At 37.8% G+C, this 20,295-nt stretch overlaps 1 protein-coding gene across 3 annotated transcripts; it reads left to right on the forward strand.

The window, feature by feature from the left end:
• The first annotated feature begins 787 nt into the window (after nt 1-787).
• Nucleotides 788-19,493, forward strand: LOC127630828 (paired amphipathic helix protein Sin3b-like). 3 transcript variants are annotated; one of them, XM_052108637.1, is made up of 19 exons: nt 788-1,317; nt 2,797-2,903; nt 2,999-3,152; nt 3,462-3,803; nt 5,870-6,022; nt 7,057-7,179; nt 8,531-8,620; nt 8,735-8,853; nt 8,964-9,174; nt 10,790-10,906; nt 11,006-11,244; nt 12,034-12,217; nt 13,897-14,587; nt 15,762-15,931; nt 16,148-16,321; nt 16,664-16,756; nt 16,930-17,021; nt 17,201-17,399; nt 18,478-19,493. In XM_052108637.1, exons 1-19 carry the CDS (start codon nt 1,207-1,209, stop codon nt 18,709-18,711), a joined length of 3,603 nt encoding a protein of 1,200 aa, XP_051964597.1. In that variant the 5' UTR covers nt 788-1,206; the 3' UTR covers nt 18,712-19,493. The 3 variants fall into 3 exon arrangements, with proteins under 3 accessions (XP_051964597.1, XP_051964599.1, XP_051964598.1); XM_052108639.1 differs by having other exon boundaries at nt 8,534-8,620; XM_052108638.1 differs by having other exon boundaries at nt 3,465-3,803.
• The last annotated feature ends 802 nt before the right edge of the window (nt 19,494-20,295 follow it).

Below are 20,295 nucleotides of genomic sequence, written 5' to 3' on the forward strand. Positions count from 1 at the left end.
TGTGTGTGTGTGTGTGTGTATATATATATATATATATATATATATATATATATATATATATATATATATATATATATATATACTGTGTGTATATATACACAGTATATGTGTAAGTATCATTATATTTAGCATTATATATGTGTGTGCGTGCGTGTGTGTGTGTGTGTGTATAACACATATGTATGAATAATTTATAATAATAAAATACATATAATTTATTTAGCGGTTAGTGTTGCTAGCTATGGTGTTAAAAGGAATATTTGAGTATCTGAATAGTATTTTTTTCTCTCAGACATTTTTAGACCATAGTTTCCAAGTTATTACTCACTTAGATTTTTGACAGTTTGATGACAGTTTAACACTTTTGGACCGTTTTATTATCACCAAAGTGAAAATAAACCTGACTTTGATTACATTTTTTTATATAAAAAAACATACTGAAAAACACAGGTACATACGAGGGAGAAACTACACACGTCTTTATAAAATAATACATTAAATTAATAGAGAGGTCTTTTTTTCTTAAAGGGACAAATAAATTATGTTAATCACTTACAAAATCCAAAGCAAATTTGTATACAAACGAGGAGATGTTTTGGTAATTTTTTTATTACAGCATAGAGTAGTGAATAGGTCATAAAGCATGTCTTAATCGATGCAAGTTTATAATTTTTAACAAAAACGTGTGCAGAATCTCATTCTTATTCACGCTGAGATTCCATAAGCTCCGCCCCATTTCATTACGTGCGCATGCGCTCTTCATTCCTCCACATCTCCCTCCGTTTCCGGACGCTAAAGAACGAGCGCACCGCTGCCGCCGAATTTAAAGAGACATGCACCACTTATTTAAATAATACGACCATTGGGGAAAAATAGATACATTGTTACTCGTTTTCTCCGTCCATATCGGTGGGGGTCCATTAAGGAGCCATACGCTTGATGCGATCATTTTAGTAGGATTTAAGAGGTCTGAACATACTTGGCACTATCGCTTTTCCTTTTTGCGAGCTTGAGCTTGAAGTATATTGGAGTAACTGGGTGGCCCGTAAAGTAAACTGGACTTGAGGGGGAAGAAGAGAGCTGGGTGGCCCCCTAAACCGAAGTGATCTGAGCACACCAGAACAACCTGCAAATACGGAGGGACGGTAAATAATCGTGGCTTGGGTGGCTGTTGGTGGTGGTGGTGTGGAAGAAAGAACACACACCATGGCGAAAATTCAGGCTCACGGCAGCACTACGAAGAAGATCAACCAGATCCAAGACAAGGCCTATGTGGTCCAGAAGCAAGTCCAACAGCAGCACTTTCAGAAACTAAAGGTAACAGGCATTGCAGCAAGAGGAAAGGAGAACAAAGTGCACGTTTTCCCTTTCTTACGCTACATGTGCATTAGGAAGTGCTGTGCTGTTCTTGTGCATATTGGGCATATCAAGTGTGTGTGTGTGTGTATGCATGCATTTGAAAATCTTACGCACTATGCAACTTATTCACATCCGCACTGTGATCACAGCCGATTCCAGAAAAGTCAATTTATTTTAGCTTATCAGTCCTGATTCATGGTCAAAGCAATTGCAGTTGACCAGTCAAACATGACGAAGAGTATCTAATGAATTAAAGTCTAATGTTCCCCCCCGTCGTGTGTTTTCTCTGTTCTCACGGTCGTTTTTTTCACAGCTCTTTGTTAACACCGAAGCCGGTGGGTATTTATGTGAGTCCACCAAAGAATCAGTTAGCACTACGTTTGTTTTCAGATTACACCGGTTTATTTTGATTGAATTGAAGTAGATACGAGAGATAGAGAGGTGCTAACAGATGCTTTTGTCATGAATGTGCCCCCATTTCAATTTAACCATACCTTCAAAAGAAAATATGAAGTGTTATATTACACATAGCTCAAGTGACTCTCTGTCAAAAAGCAGTTCGATACCGTTTTAATTTCATTCCCTTTGTTTTTGTTGCGAAATTTTAGAGGGGTTGTTTTGTGTTGTGACTAGCATTAGTGCTAACCAAGCAAAGCTAGAAGAGTCAATGAGCCCTCAACTGCCTTTATTTTCAGCACTGAATATTAATAAAACCACAAAGAGACGATAAACAGGCCGATTTTCATATTCGACAGATTGTTTTGGTCAGTTTTCTGCACGGCAGTGGTTGAATAGCTAAGCTAAAGCTCTGAGGGCTTATTGAAACAGTTTTATACCGTGAAGACTTATTTAGGCGTATGTTTTTGGTGAGGGTTTTGTTCTTGTGCACACAGAGGAAAAACGGAACTGTTTGGTTTTCTATGTGTATTTTGGTTTTTTCGAAATTCACTGTGGCTGTTTTGTTTCTGTTGTATAGTTTAAAGAATGTAGAATGGCAACAACGTATTACTTATAAAAGTGTAAGCAAATGCAAGTCATTCAATGTGAAGGGCTACACAGTCACCAGGAATGAACCCGATAACACGCATCTTTCCTTTTAGTGCTTTAAGGAACAAATTACCACGGCACTATCATGATTTTGTTGGACATGTGCCATGGCAATACCGTGGTATTCTTTAAAGTACCATGTAAATCACACAATACTTGAATGTGATCATGATTTAGTATCATGACAATTCCATAGTAATCTTTGAGACACCTTTAAATACCATGCAAATGCTATGGTATATGAATATTAAGGAATTGGTAATTCAGTTCTATGTTATATTTCAAAGTGATTTGGTATTATGCTACCATATTATGCTGTGACGGTACCATTTTATAAATGGTCTTTCACTGGGTAAATGCTCGTATCTCATTTTGTTTGGACTGCAATAGGTGGAGGATGCCTTGTCTTACTTGGATCAAGTCAAAATACGGTTTGGAAATGATCCAGGGATATACAATAAGTTTCTAGATATCATGAAAGAGTTTAAATCTCAAAGGTATGTAGGTGTTGATACACTTTTGTTATCTAAAATTTCTGAATGTGCTCTTGCTCTTGAAATTATAATTGTAAATCTTTTATCTCCATTCACAGTATTGACACACCAGGAGTCATCAACAGAGTTTCTCAACTCTTCCACGGACATCCAGACCTTGTTCTGGGGTTTAATGCCTTCCTACCGCCTGGATATCGGATTGAAATTCCCAAGAATGGAATGGCCTTTCTTCAGTCACCATTTTCCTCACAGGTAAGACTTGCCTTGCATCAGTTTACTACTAGTATGTAATGCCGGCTGTGTTCTTAAGTTACGGACTGCGTTTTTAAAATTTGTACAGATCTTTATCCATCATTTGGATTATGACAGATTAAGTATGCTGCCGAATTGAGGTCATACCTTCAAACAAATGCCAATTTAGGGCAACACACTGCTTACAGTATAAGCTGTGAAAAGTATATTTTGTGTAAAACTATTCCTGTTTCGAACCCATAATTGTATATTGGCATTTTTGATACATTACAAATCTACTTTGATTATAAGGTTCTCATTCTTTTCCAGCAGGTCTCTCCAGGGCCAGGAAGGAGCATGAGCAGCTCTGTGGTCAGTGCCTCTTCGTCAGCTTTGGCTGAGGCTGGGTCTGCTCAGAATGAAGCAGTGACCTCTCCGGAGAGTAATGCTTCATCCTCTGGACCACCTGAACAGTCAAGCAGGTTGTCACTTCCGTTGCCCAGCCGAGAGAGCCAGTCACAGCCGGCCACCACATCGGTGTCCCCGCCTACATCGGAGCCCAGCCCTGTGGAGTTTGACAGCGCCATCAGTTACGTCAATAAGATAAAAAACAGATTTTTGGACAACCCAGAAACCTACAGAGCCTTTCTTGAAATTCTACATACATACCAGGTGAGGACAAACAAAGGCATAGTCCGCTTTGTTCGAAGCACATAATTTATATGCTACTAGTCACGTAGAGCCAGAATTTTGATTATTTCCATGAAGTCTGATCCACTTCGCAGGTTATTCTGGCCAGGAACCACCCACTATGATAGAAAAAGACTGTCTGACTGACATTTAAAATGACCAAACACAGTTTGATTTGTTATTACATACTGTGTTGGGGTGGATTCATTTGAAATCCACTCTACTACATCAATATACTTGTATGGAAATAACTTTTTCAAATAATGTTGCAGCTGTCTTCACAAACATTTGTATAGAAAATACCAAAGAAATTAGCAGAAAACATGTGTAGACTTTGATCAGAATTTCTGTCCTGCTGAAAGTAATATCTAAGTATTGTTTCACAGATTTTAATATTCAGTTCTCTTTGAGGATATTTATTTTACTTGCTACTAGGGATGTAACTGTTTTACGGTATACTCTGTTTAAAAGCAGATGGTTTTCATACCATTGACATCTTCAAATTCACGGTATTGCATGAATGTAAGTCAGGGTTTTTCTGATCTTTTCTAAAATCCAAATCAGTTCAAGACAGAAACGGCGACATTTATACAACATACATTCAGCCTACACTCCATTTTAAAAATGACATGCACATGTTGCGAAATTTTGGATTGGTCCATTTCAGAACCTAAACCTTTATTTCCCCAACCAAAACTGTTGAAGTCCACAGCATGGTGGACTTTAGGTACAGTATGTTAAAGACACTCAAGGCACCATCAATATTTCTCAGTTACTCCGTTTAAGTGTGTCGAAAAAAGGGTTGGCTCAGGCAGGAAACACTTCAAACCTGAAACAATATCTCTGCGATCATCATCCCATGGAATTAGCGGAGATGAATGTTAGTGAAAATATAGTATAGGATAATACGTTCTAGACCCCCTTTCATAAACAAAAACACCTGGTGCAATACAGGTTTACACTGATCAGCCACAACATTAAATCCACCTGCCTAATATTGTGTAGGTCCCACTTGTGCCACCAAAACAGCACCACAATTGTACAGAGCAGTTACAGTATATGATTTGTGATGTCTCCTTGGGTTTATAGGTAGACTATATTTGTACTTTCTTCACACTCACAAATGCAGCCAACTGATTGAAGCACTTATATGCAATGTTACAATGGGCTGAATGTTTGTTCATTGTTTTATTTGCTTAAGTGCAGCGCAACAGTATGTGTTTAATGCGTGTAGTAATATATTTTATTTGTAAAGTACTAATAGGGTGTAGAAAGTGCTATAGGCATGCTAGAAATGGACAATGATACTGCAGCAAAAAATAGGTTGTACTGAAAAAAACCCACCAATAAATAAACTGCAAATTAATTGTTGTTCATTTTTCAGTTTGTATTGTTTAGAATCAGATTAAATTACTAAATCAAATCTGAACTGTTATCCTGGCCAGTAATCTTTAAAACATAAAAAAAAAAAAAAAAATCCCTAAATTTCATTTAATGAAATTATGTTTAAATAATAATTCAAAAATGATTGACAGAATTTTAGACTGTTTGATAGTATGGCATAACATTACATTTTAGTTTTTGCCTAAATATAGCTATTACTAATAATAAACTGCTAATAATATTAGCAATGCACCTTAATGCCATGATACTGTAATACGGAGGTATTTTTTGTGATGTTATCATTCTGTGAAAATCTAATTCCGTTACACCTACTAAGTGTCTCAGATCTCGCAAACTTAGACAAGTACATTGATAAACGTTAGCTCATCCTCAGAAGCGTTCATTGTTTCAGCCTAATACCATGAATATCTATATCTATATTATATATATTTTGTTGGATTGTGAAGTGTTTGCCCTTTTGTTTTCAGTATGTATCAGACGTTCAGTGAACGGACTGTGAGCGGTCCGTGGGTGTGCTGTCTGAGGCTGAGACTGGTCTACCACCTACTAGAGCTAAAGGAAATGGTGTCTTGTACTGTTTTCGTACTCATCCTGTAAACTTAATGATGTTCATTGATTTTTGTGGATTCCATGTCCATCTACAGAAGGAGCAGCTTGAAGTGAAGGAGAACAGAGGGTGTAGCAGTGGAGGAATGACGGAGGATGAAGTTTTCTCGAAAGTGGCGAGTCTCTTCAAAGGCCAGGAGGATCTGCTTGCAGAATTCGGCCAGTTTTTGCCTGATGCAAAGAGATCTCTGGTGAGAGAGTTCATTTAAAATGCTTGTGCTTGTATTGATTGCAACTGAAGGATTTCCGTTAACATTTTTGATGTATGGATGTAACGGTTTATCTTGGCACGATTCATCGCGGTTCAAAAATGTGCCGATGCGCATCGAGATGTTTTTTATTTTTAAACCTTTGTTCTGTCCAATATGTGCGACTTCGTTAAAAGTCTTTTTAACGTGGGCATAAAAATGGAAATCGCTTTAATGTGCATAATGAGCTGCACACTAGCAGCCACAGTTGTTGTACGATGAGTGTGGTTGAAACTGATACCAGGAGCGGGAGAGTGACGCACCTTTTCATCGTGAGGGATCGAATGTCCATTTGTAGTGCGAGAGTGATCTGCTCTGACTGTGCAAGGGAAAATTACAGTTTACAGAGGTTTAATGATCTATCTATTCAGCATTAATCTACTACATATAATGCTGAATATTTTGCATAATAATGCTATCTGGTAATATAATCCTAATGTCAAATATCATGTCTGATTTGATTTCAAATCATTCCTTTAACTGGATAAGCATGCACTTAATGTCAAAGGAAATTAACTGTTTTGCATATGTCTTTTGAAGTAGTCATGATGATAATAAACTTTCAATCTCTTTTCTTGATTTAGACTTGGTTTAAAGAATCGTGAGCCGAACCGTGAGTTCAGTATTGTGAACTGAACCGAATCGTTACATCCCTATCAATTAGGGTTCCCACAGTCATGAGAAATCTGGAAATATCAGATAAATAATTTAATTGTGTTTTCCAGGGCTGAAAATATCATGGAAATGTCGATATACATTTTTTCTTGTCTGATCTATTATCAAATATTAAATTGTCTAGATATGCCTATTGATACATTGACATTGACTGGAAAAATCATGGATATGTATTTGTCAGAATGTATGGGAACCCTTTTCATAATAATAATCCCTAAACACATTCAGTCATCATTTTGCATCTCCACATCGGTACTGTAAATCAGGTTATTGATTTTTAAGGATTTTGTCTTGGATTACAGTTCACTGGAGGTTCTTTGCCTGGCAAAGACCATCTGAAGAAAGCAGAGGACGAGGAAATGAACAAACAGAGCAAGAAGAGACCTAGACCCATGTTAATGCCTCACATGACCCCGCTTCTGAAGGTCAGAGTTCACTCATGTCAGCCAACATGGATTCTTTAAGCCTTTGTTCACACTGCACACAATATTGTACAATTTGTTTTTCATATCTGTTTTTTAGGTCTGACTCTCCACGCATCATTCAAACAGTGTAGTTTAAATCAGGTGCATCTACAGTGGTTGCTATTGTAATGATATATGCATCAGCTTAATAGCAAGATACAACAACTGAGAGTAGCTGTTATTGTGGAAAGGGAGGATGGAAATGCAATGATATGTCTATCATGACTTCTCGCTGAAGTGCTTTACTCTTTACATGTGGCAGAGGCATTTTATGCATTTTTGAATATACTGTGTCCATAACTGTTGAATTGTTCACTCCGTCACCACTCACTGCATAGTGAATGTCACATAGTTTGCTCTATGAGGTAGAGTTACATACCTGTCACTTGTTTGTTAAACGAAAGTCCAAAAATACTTGAAATCCAAGCTAAACATTCAGACTGAGATACAATTCAGATGTTTAATCGGATTTCAAACCACGTGTTGATATGATTTGGATTGAGTTTGTAAACATCAGATTTTGTGTAAATGTTTTTCTTTTACTGTTTTTACTTTGCTGTTCAGACTACAAACAGCTAAACTGATTTGAGTCATATACGCCAATAAATCCGATTTATGCGGCTTGTCTAAACAAAAACTAAGCCTTTAAAGGAATAGTTCACCCAAAAATAGAAATTCTCTCATTGTTTACTCAGCCGTATGCCGTCCCAGATGTGTATGACTTTTTCATCTGCTGAACACAAATTAAGATTTTTAGTTAAATAGTTCAGGTCCTCAAAATGCAAGTGAATGGTTGCCAAATTTTTAAAGCTTCAAAAATCACATAAGTCAGCATAAAAGTAACCCACACGACTCCAGTGGAATCTCCAACCTGCTCAATCAATCTTTTCTTTCACATTCTTCATGCATATCGCCCACTACTGGCAGGTAGAAGAATTTATATCACAAATGGACTTCAATATTGATGTGTTTCTCACCCACACCTATCATATCACTTCTTATGATTTGGATTAAAACACTGGAGTCGTGTGGATTACTTTTATGATGCCTGTATGTGCTTTTAGGAGCGTCAAAATTGTCACAATTTGCTTTCATTGTGTAGATCTGCAGAGCTGAAATATTCTTTTAAAATCATAATTTGTGTTCTGCAGAAGAAAGAAAGTCACACACATCTGGGATTGCATGAGGGTGAGTAAATGATGGGAGAATTTTCCTTTTTGGGTGAACTATCCATTTTACGTTCTGTCTCACAAGTTTCTCACATTCTGTCTGGGTTAACTGTGCATAAATCAGTTATCTTTCATCCATATAGAAGAAATTGAAATATTCCTGTTCCAAGGACCCATCCTTTGCCTCTGTTGGAAAACATGGAGTCCTAAGGGAATTCACGTTTTTTGACAAGGTGAGTTTCTTTAACACAATTTCCTGGAAATATCAGCAGCATTGAGTCAGCATTAGCCTGACAATTTATTTTATGTTCTCAGCTATTGAACATGAATTTATTTATTTTCTTTAGGTTCGACGGCTGCTCAAGAGTCAAGAGGTGTACGAGAATTTCTTGCGCTGCATAGCCCTCTTCAACCAGGAAGTAGTTTCAGGGGCCGAACTCTTGCAACTTGTAACTCCATTCTTGGGGTATGAAAGATTCAAAATGGCAGGGTTATTTAATCCTGTTTATGTATTTTCATATGGTGCATTTCACAGCCCTTTTGTGAGTCATATGCCACTGGTGTATCATTTTGTAGGAAGTTCCCTGAACTCTACACCCAGTTTAAGTCATTTTTGGGTGATAAAGAGCTGTCTCACGTGATCGCTGGCCTTTCTGAACGCTACATGGAGGGTGGAGGCAGAGAAGTGGACTATGCCTCCTGTAAACGCCTGGGCTCCAGTTACAGAGCCTTGCCCAAGACCTACCAGCAGCCCAAATGCAGCGGCCGAACAGCTATATGCAAAGAGGTAACAAAGTTTCACCAACTATGGATAATAGGCTAGTTATCCGTGCCAAATCAAAACTGTTTGGTGTTCTTTTTTTTTTTTAATAAAGTTATCTATAATTGTTTGCTAATTGTTTTTTAATTATTATTAATTGATCAAGTTATTATTTTAATTTCTAAACAGAAAAATAGAAACCGTTAAAAATAAGACTAACATGAGATAAAGGCTATAGTCATATCAGTTTTCGAGAAAGCTGCTTTAGTCTACATATATTGTTGGGCACAAATTTATGAATGCCTCCATGTTGATCATAAGACCAGCCTAATATTGAGGCCTGGGCATACTCCAAAAATCTCATAAATCAGCCTAAAAATAATCTAATCCAGTGGTTAAATCGATGTCTTCAGAATCGATATGATAAATGTGGGTGAGAAACAGATCAATATTTAAGTAATTTTTCTATGAATTCTTCTCCCTACTCAGTCAATCTCTACACATTCTTCTTGTGATTTTGGTGATTCTCATTCTTCATGCATAGCCACCATCTCCATGAACGTCTCCATGTTGATCATAAGACCATCCGACTATTAAGGCCCATGTATACTATTTTCTGCATTCCGGGTCTTGCCCGGTTGACTGCGTTGCCTTTCAAAGTATACTCTTAAAAACTGGGCCACATGCAGAAAGTCCTCACTGACTGTGCTGATGATGAAATGAGGGATGGGCATTTCTGAGGAATTTTGTGTTCCAGTACTCCAACCCACACAAAAAAACAAGCGCTTGATTACACTTACATTAAAATGCACATTAAAAACAAGGTGTATGACATGTACATGACCCTTATGTTTTATTTTATTCACAGACGTTACCAAGAAAAGTTTTAAAATGAGAGAACCTCAACAAACTATGCTTTTTTGGGGGATGCTTTCTTGAAACAAAAAAAGATATAAAAATAACAGTAAAAAGATTTTGCACTCAACCGGAGCTTACATACAGACCAATACTGATGATGCACAGATATAAACTCTTGAGTCTATATAAAGGCTATCACATTTTTATCATTATTAACATTTCACATGGTATTTATCTGAAAAACAATCAGTGAATGTTTGCTTCTATATAATTTCCTCTGTGTTCAGGGATTTAACGCACATGCACACATACTAATCTGATAAGTTTCTGAGTTCGCTTCACATTTTCTTTCCTTTCTTTGTTCCTCGTCTGTTAATTAATTAAAGGAAAATTATTTTGCGTTATTCGTGTCCGATATTGAGTATTCGAGTAGTGTTTTTAATATGGGACTAGCTGGGGCAGAACGAGTACTCAATTACTCAACTACTTATGCACATCCCTGCACATGCACAAGTATACTTTGTCATTTACTCTCTTTATCGTAATAATCCTTTTGTAAATAGACACTTTCACTTACAACTGACTGCGAATAGCTTATTTTTACAATTACACTAGTAAATGTGTAATGCTGCATCTACGCCTCTAGCTGTCAGCACAAAATAAACCCAAAAAGTACTGAGTGCACCTTCTAATTGGCTCTTAGTGGTAGTCAAGAATGTATAAAAAGTCTTCAAAATAATGATAATCTGGTGATAATCACTGAGGTCAATTGTGTTGATTTCAGGTGCTCAACGATACCTGGGTCTCATTTCCTTCCTGGTCTGAAGACTCCACCTTTGTGAGTTCCAAGAAAACCCCTTATGAAGAGCAACTTCATCGCTGTGAGGATGAGAGGTTTGAGGTATGATGGTCTCTTAAAAATCCGGACTTTTGCATCAAGTGTTATTAATGTTAATGCCACTGAGATTAATGTGGGTCATTTATTATTTTTGCTTGATAGCTGGATGTTGTCCTAGAGACTAATTTGGCAACAATCAGAGTTTTGGAAAGTGTGCAGAAGAAGCTATCCCGCCTTTCACCGGAGGATCAAGAGCGGTTCCGACTGGACGACTGCCTGGGCGGCACCTCTGAGGTCATCCAGCGGCGTGCGGTCTATCGTATCTACGGTGACAAGGCTCCAGAGATCATAGAGGGATTAAAGAGGAGTCCAGCCACTGCAGTTCCTGTAGTACTCAAAAGGTTAACTAACGCTGTCTTTTTCTCGTCTTATCACCACACTGCCTCTCTTGCTACCTCCTTCTTTCATCTAAACAAATCACATATCTCTTGTTTTTTATGCCATTTGTTTGACAGCAGAATTAAAGGAATAGTTCACCTAAAAGTTAAAATTCTCTAATCTGCTCAGCCTCGTTGCACCACATTTTTTATTGTATAACTCAAAATAAGATATTTAGCAGAATGTCCACATTACTTATTTTTTTTACAACGACAGTGGATTTTCATAGATCAAAACCTTGCTTGAATTGTCACGGAGTGACAGTCATGATTTGTGAATCAGAGGAACTTTTGATCCTGAAGTTTTGATTCTTGCTGTTAGAATACTCGCTTAAGAGGAAGATATTAGATAAGTGCTCAATGGGAAGAATATGCTGGATTTTTGTGAGGTTCATGAATTACTTCTGTTTAAACAAGATATCTGCATATTTGCAGACATTATATAATAGACGTTTTATTGATCTTTGCCTTTTTATCATTAGACAAGACCATAAAAAGTTACAAGTTCAACTGTTGATGAGAGAGGAGGAGAATTAAACAAATGAGCACTTTTGAGCTCAAACGCATCTGATGCAGCTATGATGTGCGGACCGTTTAAACGAGACTGTTGCACACTGGTCTATTATTGTAGTAACACGATGGCACGTAACAAAAAGTTTGAAGAATGCCTCAATCCACTACAAAATGCTCTTTGATTGATTGTTTGAAATGCTGTGAGATTGCAGAATAAATATACATTTTATTTTACTGCAGATTGAAAGCTAAAGAGGAGGAATGGAGGGAGGCCCAGCAGGGCTTCAATAAAATCTGGAGAGAGCAATACGAGAAAGCGTACCTGAAATCACTGGACCACCAGGGTGTCAACTTTAAGCAAAACGACATGAAGGCCCTCAGGTCCAAGAGTCTTCTCAATGAAATAGAGAGCATCTATGATGAGGTGAGTTCAACTTTATCTACAGGCCTAATGGCACAGACGCAAGCTTTTGGGAAGGATTTTTACCATTACTCTTAGATTTAACCTGTTACTATGCCTTAGAGAAAGCATCTTAGTTGGCATAATGGGTGGAACTGAGTTAAGGACAAACCTATGTAACAGTAGAGCCACATACCGATTTACTTCAGGAATTGTATGTAGATTAAGAATAAGCATAAAGGGAAAGTTCACTCAAAAATGAAAATTCTCATTATTTTTTCACCCTCATGCCATCACAGATGTGTATGACTTTCTTTCTTCTGCAGAACACAAATCATGATTTTTAGAAGAATATCTCTGCTGTGTAGGTCCTTACAATGCAAGTGAATTGGTGCCAAAATTTTGATGCTCCAAAAAGTACATGGAATATGGAAAAGTAATCCATACAACTCCAGTCTTTTAATCCATATATTCAGAAGTCAAATGAGCACCCTCACTCTCAGTCTGTACTTCCATTTTATCTTGTCCTTCATCCTCATTTGTCTTCTCATTTTGCTCTTCCTCCTGCTTTTCCTCCATGTCTAAGCTTGCTTTCGTCTCCTGATTTTCCTCACCTTGTTTGCTAGAAATTATTCTCCCTGCCCAGTAGGGGGCGATATGCATAAAGAATGTGAATCACCAAAAACAAAAGAAGAATGTGAAAGTTAAATTGGAGATTGACTGAGTAGGGTGGAGAATTTATAGTGAAAATGTGCTCATCTCTCATACCACTTCTGAAGCATGGATTTAACCACTGGAGCGTCTTGATTACTTTTATGCAGATTTTTGTGATTTATGGAGCTTCAAAATGTTGGAACCCATTCACTTGCATTGTATGGTCCTACAGAGCTGAGAAATTCCTCTCAAAATCTCCGTTTGAGTTCAGCAGATGAAGAAAAGTCATGCACATTTGGGATGGCATAAGTGTGAGTAAATAATGAGAATTTTCATTTTTGGGTGAAGTATCACTTTAATGTTTTGTTCAATGTTTTTGTTGATGCTTAAATCCAATTATCATCTTAAATGTTTTAATTTTACATTCCTCACTGAGAACATAGTACAGTTGCTGCCCTGACTCTGTAATGGAAATCTAATCTCAGGTCACTTGCTATAAGAGTCTCATGTTTCATGCAGATAACAACTTGTTCCCTTTTCATCTTGTTATATTTCGGATAGTTATACAAATGTAGCTATCTTGTCCAATAAAGGTAGAACTGCTTTCTAATCTTGCTAGGTTGTTGGTAGTCCCGCAGACGCTAGACAACTGACTATCAGAAAAATCTGGATCACATTGATATTTATTATAGCTAAGAACTGCCCACTTATACACAAAGAGGCTTCAACAAATCCAGTTGGTTGTCTTCAAGATGTTTAGGCAAAATCTGTGCCTAAAATCACTTTCAATAATGCCTTCACATACCTATAAACTGTCTCGGCCTCCATCATTGGACAAATTTATAGCATTCGTAAAGACCTAAATCGCGGCACTTTTGGAAATAGTTTTTGTGATTTTATTAAATTGCTGACAGCTTTTTACCTTTTTTTTTATTTGATCTTGAAATTTGTTTAAATGCTGCATGATGTGTCTTTTTCCAAGTCACTCTTGTAAAGTTTTATACGTGGTTAAATAAATGTTACCAACTACTTTCCCCTCTCCTCTACAGAGGCAGGAGCAGAGCACAGAAGAGGGCGGTGTTGGCCAGCAAGGTCGTGACGGCACAGGCGCCGGTTCAACCAGTGAACCCCACATGATCTTCAGCTATGAGGACAAACAAATCCTGGAGGACGCTGCCTCGCTCATCATCTACCATGTCAAAAGGCAGCCCACCATCCACAAAGATGACAAGGACCACATCAAACGCATCATCCAGCACTTTGTCCCCGACCTCTTCTTTGCCCGCCGTGGCGAGCTGAGCGAGACGGAGGAGTTCACGGACGAGGAGGTAGAGGGAGAGGATGGTGCCACCCCAGGGGGCGGAGTCTCAACGGCAGGTGGCCAGCAGCAACTAAATGGGGATTCCAGGCGAAGACGATGCACATCCCCGCAGATCATGGACAACTCCACAGCCACCCACAGCATGAATCCAGAAGGGGATGCAATGGATCTGCGGGACCCAGAGGCGGAGCACCAAAAGGAACTGGACGGAGTCTACAACCTGTTCTTTGTCAATAATAACTGGTACTTCTTCCTGCGGCTGCACCAGACTCTGTGCTCGCGACTGCTGAAGGTTTACAGACAGGCTGAGAGGCAGCTACTGGAACACAGAGCGGAGCAGAATCGAGAACTGCTCATGGAAGAGGGGCGCAGAGAAAAGGCGAGTGATCTCGCTATGGAGCTGCGGCTAAAACAGCCGAGTAAGTAGACTTAATCCATAGATTCTCTATTTCTCTTGCTCAGTCACTATTTTACATTTTAATCAGTGATGTTTGCAAATGTACTCTTACAATTGCTCATACTTAAAGAAATAAGTCACCAATGAATGTAAATTCTTTCATCATTTACTCACCCTCATGCCAGAACATCTCAGTTCTGAATGTCCATACAATGACATTGAATGGTGGCCAAAAATGTGAAGGTCCAAAAAGCACATAAAGTCAGCATAAAAGTAATCCATATGACTCCAGTGGTTAAATCCATCCATCAAATCCATTTTCACAATAAATCTTAACATCAGCAGTCTCCTTGGCAATCATGATTTCACTTCCTAGTGTTTTGCGCATGTGTCAAGTGTAATTAAGCTTGACGTCAATACCGTGCCTAAAGACTCCATTGGCAAGATGTTCAGTGAAAAAGTTAATTGGATCGCTTCAGAAGACATGGATTAAACCACTGGAGTCATATTAACAAATGTTATGCTGCATTTATGTGCTTTTTGGAGCTTCACCTCCAAAGTTTTCTTCACCTTTCACTTGCATTGTATGAACCTGTAGAGCTGAGACATTCTTCCTAAAATCTTCATTTGTGTTCTGCAGAAGAAAGTCTTACACGTCTTTGGCATGGGGGAAAGTAAATTATTAGAAAATGGCACACCCAAAAATGAAAATTGTCATTATTTTCCTCACGGTAATGTCACTCCAAACCCAGATGGCTTTCTTTCTTCTGTGAAACACAAGAGGAAGTTAATATAATAAAAGTGATTATTGACTCAAAAAGGACAAAAAACCCTCTATAAAACCACGGGGAAAGTAGTCGAAATGACTCGTGCTGTGCACTATATTCCAAGTCTTCAGAAGACACACTGATTTATCTGATGAACAGACCAAAATTGTAATTGTTATTCATGCTATCAAATATCATTAGTGAGCATCCAAATAAAAAATTGTGAGTACGGCACAGGTTGGACATCAATAATATCAGACGTCGTCTGTTCTTTTGTGTTGAGTTATGAACAAATGTCATGACATCAAACCTGCACCGTAGACGGCATATTTGATTTTTCTTTTGAAAATGTAAAAATCTAGTTTTAGAACTACCTTTGCATGATTGCATGAATAATTATGCAAGGAATAATGTTTTCTGTCATATCAGGCGAGGTGGAGTTGGAGGAATATTACCCAGCCTTTTTGGACATGGTACGCAGTCTACTGGATGGAAACCTGGAGCCCACGCAGTATGAGGACACCCTGAGAGAGATGTTCACCATCCACGCTTACATTGGCTTTACTGTCGACAAGCTCATCCAGAACATTGTCAGACAGGTGGGTCAGAGAATCGGACTGTGCTGAGCTTAGTTTCATCTAATTTTGTAGACTGGGTGTCAGACTACTGATCTGAGTGTCTTATAGTTGCTATACAAACAGCATTTTCTTACATTTCAAAGTTGTACCTCTTGTCAGATTTGCTGAAAGGCACCAATAAATATTCCCTGTGATCTGTGTGTTCACACTCATCTTCTCACTCATTGGCTTTGACAGCTTCAACACCTGGTCAGTGATGAGGTGTGTTTGCAAGTGACTGAGCTGTACCTTACGGAAAGGAAGAGAGGGGCTGCAGGGGGGAATCTGTCCTCCCAGTGTGTCCGTGCTGCTTGGGAAGCCAGCTACCAGTGGAAAGCAGAGAGAGTCATGGCTGAGGAGAACTGCTTTAAGGTTGACACTTACATTGTGCCTAATTCTAATAATACTTTTATAGTAACATTTAATAGTTACTTCTGATGCTGTTCCTACTTGTGATAAATTTTTTTCTGGAAATCTTTTTTAAATTTTATATTCATCCAAGCTTGTTTTCCTTCCTGAGTTACAACATCATCTTGAATTTCTTATATTATTCTTATTTTGCCACATTCCCTTGGTGATTAAATAAGGATGTATTTCTAATGCATTTATTGCCGTTTAAAATAAACAACAACCTTCTAGTATATGACTTAAGAATGCATCTTTTGTGATGTTCTTGTTTAGTTAATGTTATTTCTTGGCTGTTGCCTTTATTAGGTGATGTTCATTCAAAACAAAGGTCAGGTTACCCTAACAATTGAGCTACTGGACACGGAAGAGGCCCAGGGCGATGACCCGCTGGATGTTCAGGTACCACCACAGGAAAATTATGCAGGGGAAATGTTCCAACTGAAGCCATTTAATGGTATCATCTGATCTATGGAAAAATAGTAACTTATAATATTTCTAATCAATAGCCTTTAAATTTGGATGCATTTCTATTTTCCACATGAGGAAGTATTTCTTATTTGTGTGTGTTTCAGAGCTTGTCTAATTATATGGAGCAGTATATTGGGACTGAGTCAATGTGCTCTCAGACAGAGGGCTACTATTTCAAGCCTGTATTTTTACCCAGGTAAGACCCGTCTAAATGCAAGATCACCCACCTGCTTATGAATTTCTGTTTTGCTTTCCCTCTGCATCCAGAATGGTTAAAGTTGCTATTCTTGATCAGTCTTGAAAGAGAATTATTACCTTGGAAAAAGTAGACTGATTTTGATCTGAGCCTTATCTTTGTTCTACACTCACCTGCAGGAATCTTAGGCATTTCCGCGGCTGGCAGCTCAAGCAGGTGGAAGCCATGCGCTGCCGGAGAGAGTGGCATCGGAAGATGGGTGTGGAGACAGCCGGGAATCTGGACTGCCGTTTTAAACTCAACACGCACAAGATGGTGTTTGTGATGAACTCTGAAGACTACATGTACCGCAGAGGAGCCCTGGTAAAGGCTCGGAGGGTGAGTTGATTGGAGATCAACAATAGTCCAACTTTACCCTTGATCACTGTTCGAGTCATTTTTGACTTGGGAAATGAATGGGTGAGATTATAACACAGAGCAATTTTGTTTTACTTTTTTAATTTACTTTTTTACTCAAATAAAAATCAATATATCAGACACAATGCAGAACACATTCAAAAATGGAGTGAGAATTTAATACATACACACGTGCAAACACAAAGAAATTAATGGAATAATTTATTTTATTTAGGCAAATAAAAATCAATCAGCCACAGTGCAGAACGCGCACAGATATGAAGGGTTGAGACTATAACACATCCTTAATGCAGAACACACACACAAAGAAATGAATAGGTGAGACTATAACAACATTTATTCATTTTTTGTTTTTGTCAAAAAAATCAATCAGCCACAATGTAGAGCACACACAAACACACACACACACTTCAAGGTCAGAACAAAGTCTTAGTCTGACCCCATTTGAGAAAGATTATGCCTGTGTGTGGGAGCTGCACATCTTGGTCAGGTTTGACTGTAAGCGTTTTGTGGCATCTTGCAAAATCCCTTCAAAAAATAAGTAGTTTAAAATAAATGCTACGATTTGACAAGTAATTGTCTTTTATAATGTCATAATATACTGTATATCTAATGCATAACTTGTGACAATATCTAGAAATTAAGTTTGTTACAACATTGGCTTATAGAGATCAGCCAATGCATGGGGCACTGAATATAGTGTCATTTTGTTAAAACAAATTGGGGGTTTGACATTAAATGTTTCTGGTCAAATTTGACCAGATGGAATGGGGTTTTCTACAGATAAGTGTACACGGGTTAATCTAGTTTTGAATAAGGAAGGGTGTGCAACTGAGAAGCTGTCTTTTCATCCAGGATAATTCTCAAATTATATAGCCTACTTATAGGACAAAATTCTATTGTGACACATGTAATTTATATCACTGCTGTGCATGATACTACCTTACATGTACATATTATGGGATATAATTAATAACTTGTGTATTGTTTGTTTTTATTTTATGAAAGTGAAGTCTTTTTTTTTTTTTTGTCCCCATAGTCCCAGCACAGAGTAGCACAAGCTCAACATGATCGTTTTGAGCAGTGGCACCGGGGCTGGCTAAATGAGCATGTTTCCCCTGGCGCCGAGCGCAATGTGCAGGACTGGCTCATGGGAGATGAAGATGAGGACATGATCCCCTGCAAGACCACCTGTGTGTCCACAAAAGTCAAAGGCTTACCTGTCAACAGGTACCAGGTACACTACAGCAACAAGGCCCCCGCCTCACCGTAAAAACCTCAAGCCTGCAGGTTGATTTTCTCTCTCTCTCTCTCTCTATCTGCCTCTTTCTCGCTCGCACATTCTCATGGCTGAGATCAAACTAGCTCAGCCAAATCACGATGAACAGACAAGAGTGGTAAGGAGGACAGACTGCTGCTTAAAGGCGGAAAAGCCTCATTGAAAAGCCTCACACACTCTGTCATCCCCACACTAGTCCATCCTTACCAATGCAGTGACCAGACGTTTGAGATGTGAATGTCAATCTTATCATTTTTTTTAAGAAGCAAATCCATTGTAGTTTTTAGCTCCTGAATCCAGAGTTTTGTTTTGTTTATACTAAAGTATTGAGAGACTAGGTTTAAAGTATGTCTACAACATCTATATGTCTTTTTTTTGTACAGTACGACTAAAGAGCTTGAGCAATTGCATATATACAGCAGAAGAATATTCTGTGTGCATTTTCTAGAATGATGACTTGGAAAATTATGTTTCTCTGGTGCGCACTGGCATCTTATCCTTAATGTCCTCATTTAAGTTTGTTTTGTGTTCTTTCTGTTCATCGTCTCTTAAATAAAGGAAGGATCGCCAGTGTCGCCGTCAATCACTGCTCATGAATTGTAGTCGATTTTGTTAAACACCCAGATCATGTATCATATCAATCTTGCCAAATCCATGCTTTTTTTTTGTGCAATTTTTACATATTAAAACAGAAAAATGATAAAATATCAGTGTTTTGAAAAAAGAATGTATAACATTTATCCTGTATCAGTTATAAAAAAAATAAACAACCTAGTTGTGCAGTTCTTAAGAATGAAATGTTTCTTGCTAAATTCTCATCTATACGCCAGTAAGTTGAACATGCTGGATGGAATGAAGCATTATCCAAAGTTCTGATGTTTTTTAGTTTACGTTGTGCTGCTGATTGATGAATTGACGAATATTAATGGAAAATAATGCAATTTTTAAAAACTTGTGTAGTGTTTTGACATGCTGAAGATTTTCTGAATGTGATTGCTATTAACCAAACATTTCACCCCAAAATTGAAAGATGATATTTTGCATGAAGAAATGCAAAGCCTTTTTAGTACTATTAAACTTTTTTACATTGTAAAATTTCCACAATAATGTCCATCAATCTTCATTACTGTGTTGCTATTACAATTGGCATAAATTGATTCAGAACAACAAATACTTCCCTGATGTATAAATGCTCTACAATTGAAATGATATATTAAAGTTATTAGAACTAAACAAAATTACACTAATGAGAAGTGTTGGAATTTAATTTTCTAAATTTATTCTTCAAAATATAATTTTGTTATTGTTTTCTGCACTATTCATTTTGGGGTGAAATTTGACCCAAGTATTTTTTTTGGGGGGGGGTAAAAGATTCAACCTAAATCTATTTGTCATTGTCTTTTTAGACAGACATCACAGTTTTTAGTGTGTATTTCCATCAGTTGACCACTGTTGATACTTTCACTGTTGCACATTGCTTTGACAGCAAAAAAAGTTTCCCTTAGAGTAGTGGTTAAGTTTATACGTTTTCGTCACTTAAGTCATTTTTTTTTTGAATCGCAGTTCTGCATTTCTTTC

The sequence above is a fragment of the Xyrauchen texanus genome, chromosome 37 (genome assembly GCF_025860055.1).
Source record: "Xyrauchen texanus isolate HMW12.3.18 chromosome 37, RBS_HiC_50CHRs, whole genome shotgun sequence".
NCBI classification, from domain to species: Eukaryota; Metazoa; Chordata; class Actinopteri; order Cypriniformes; family Catostomidae; genus Xyrauchen; species Xyrauchen texanus.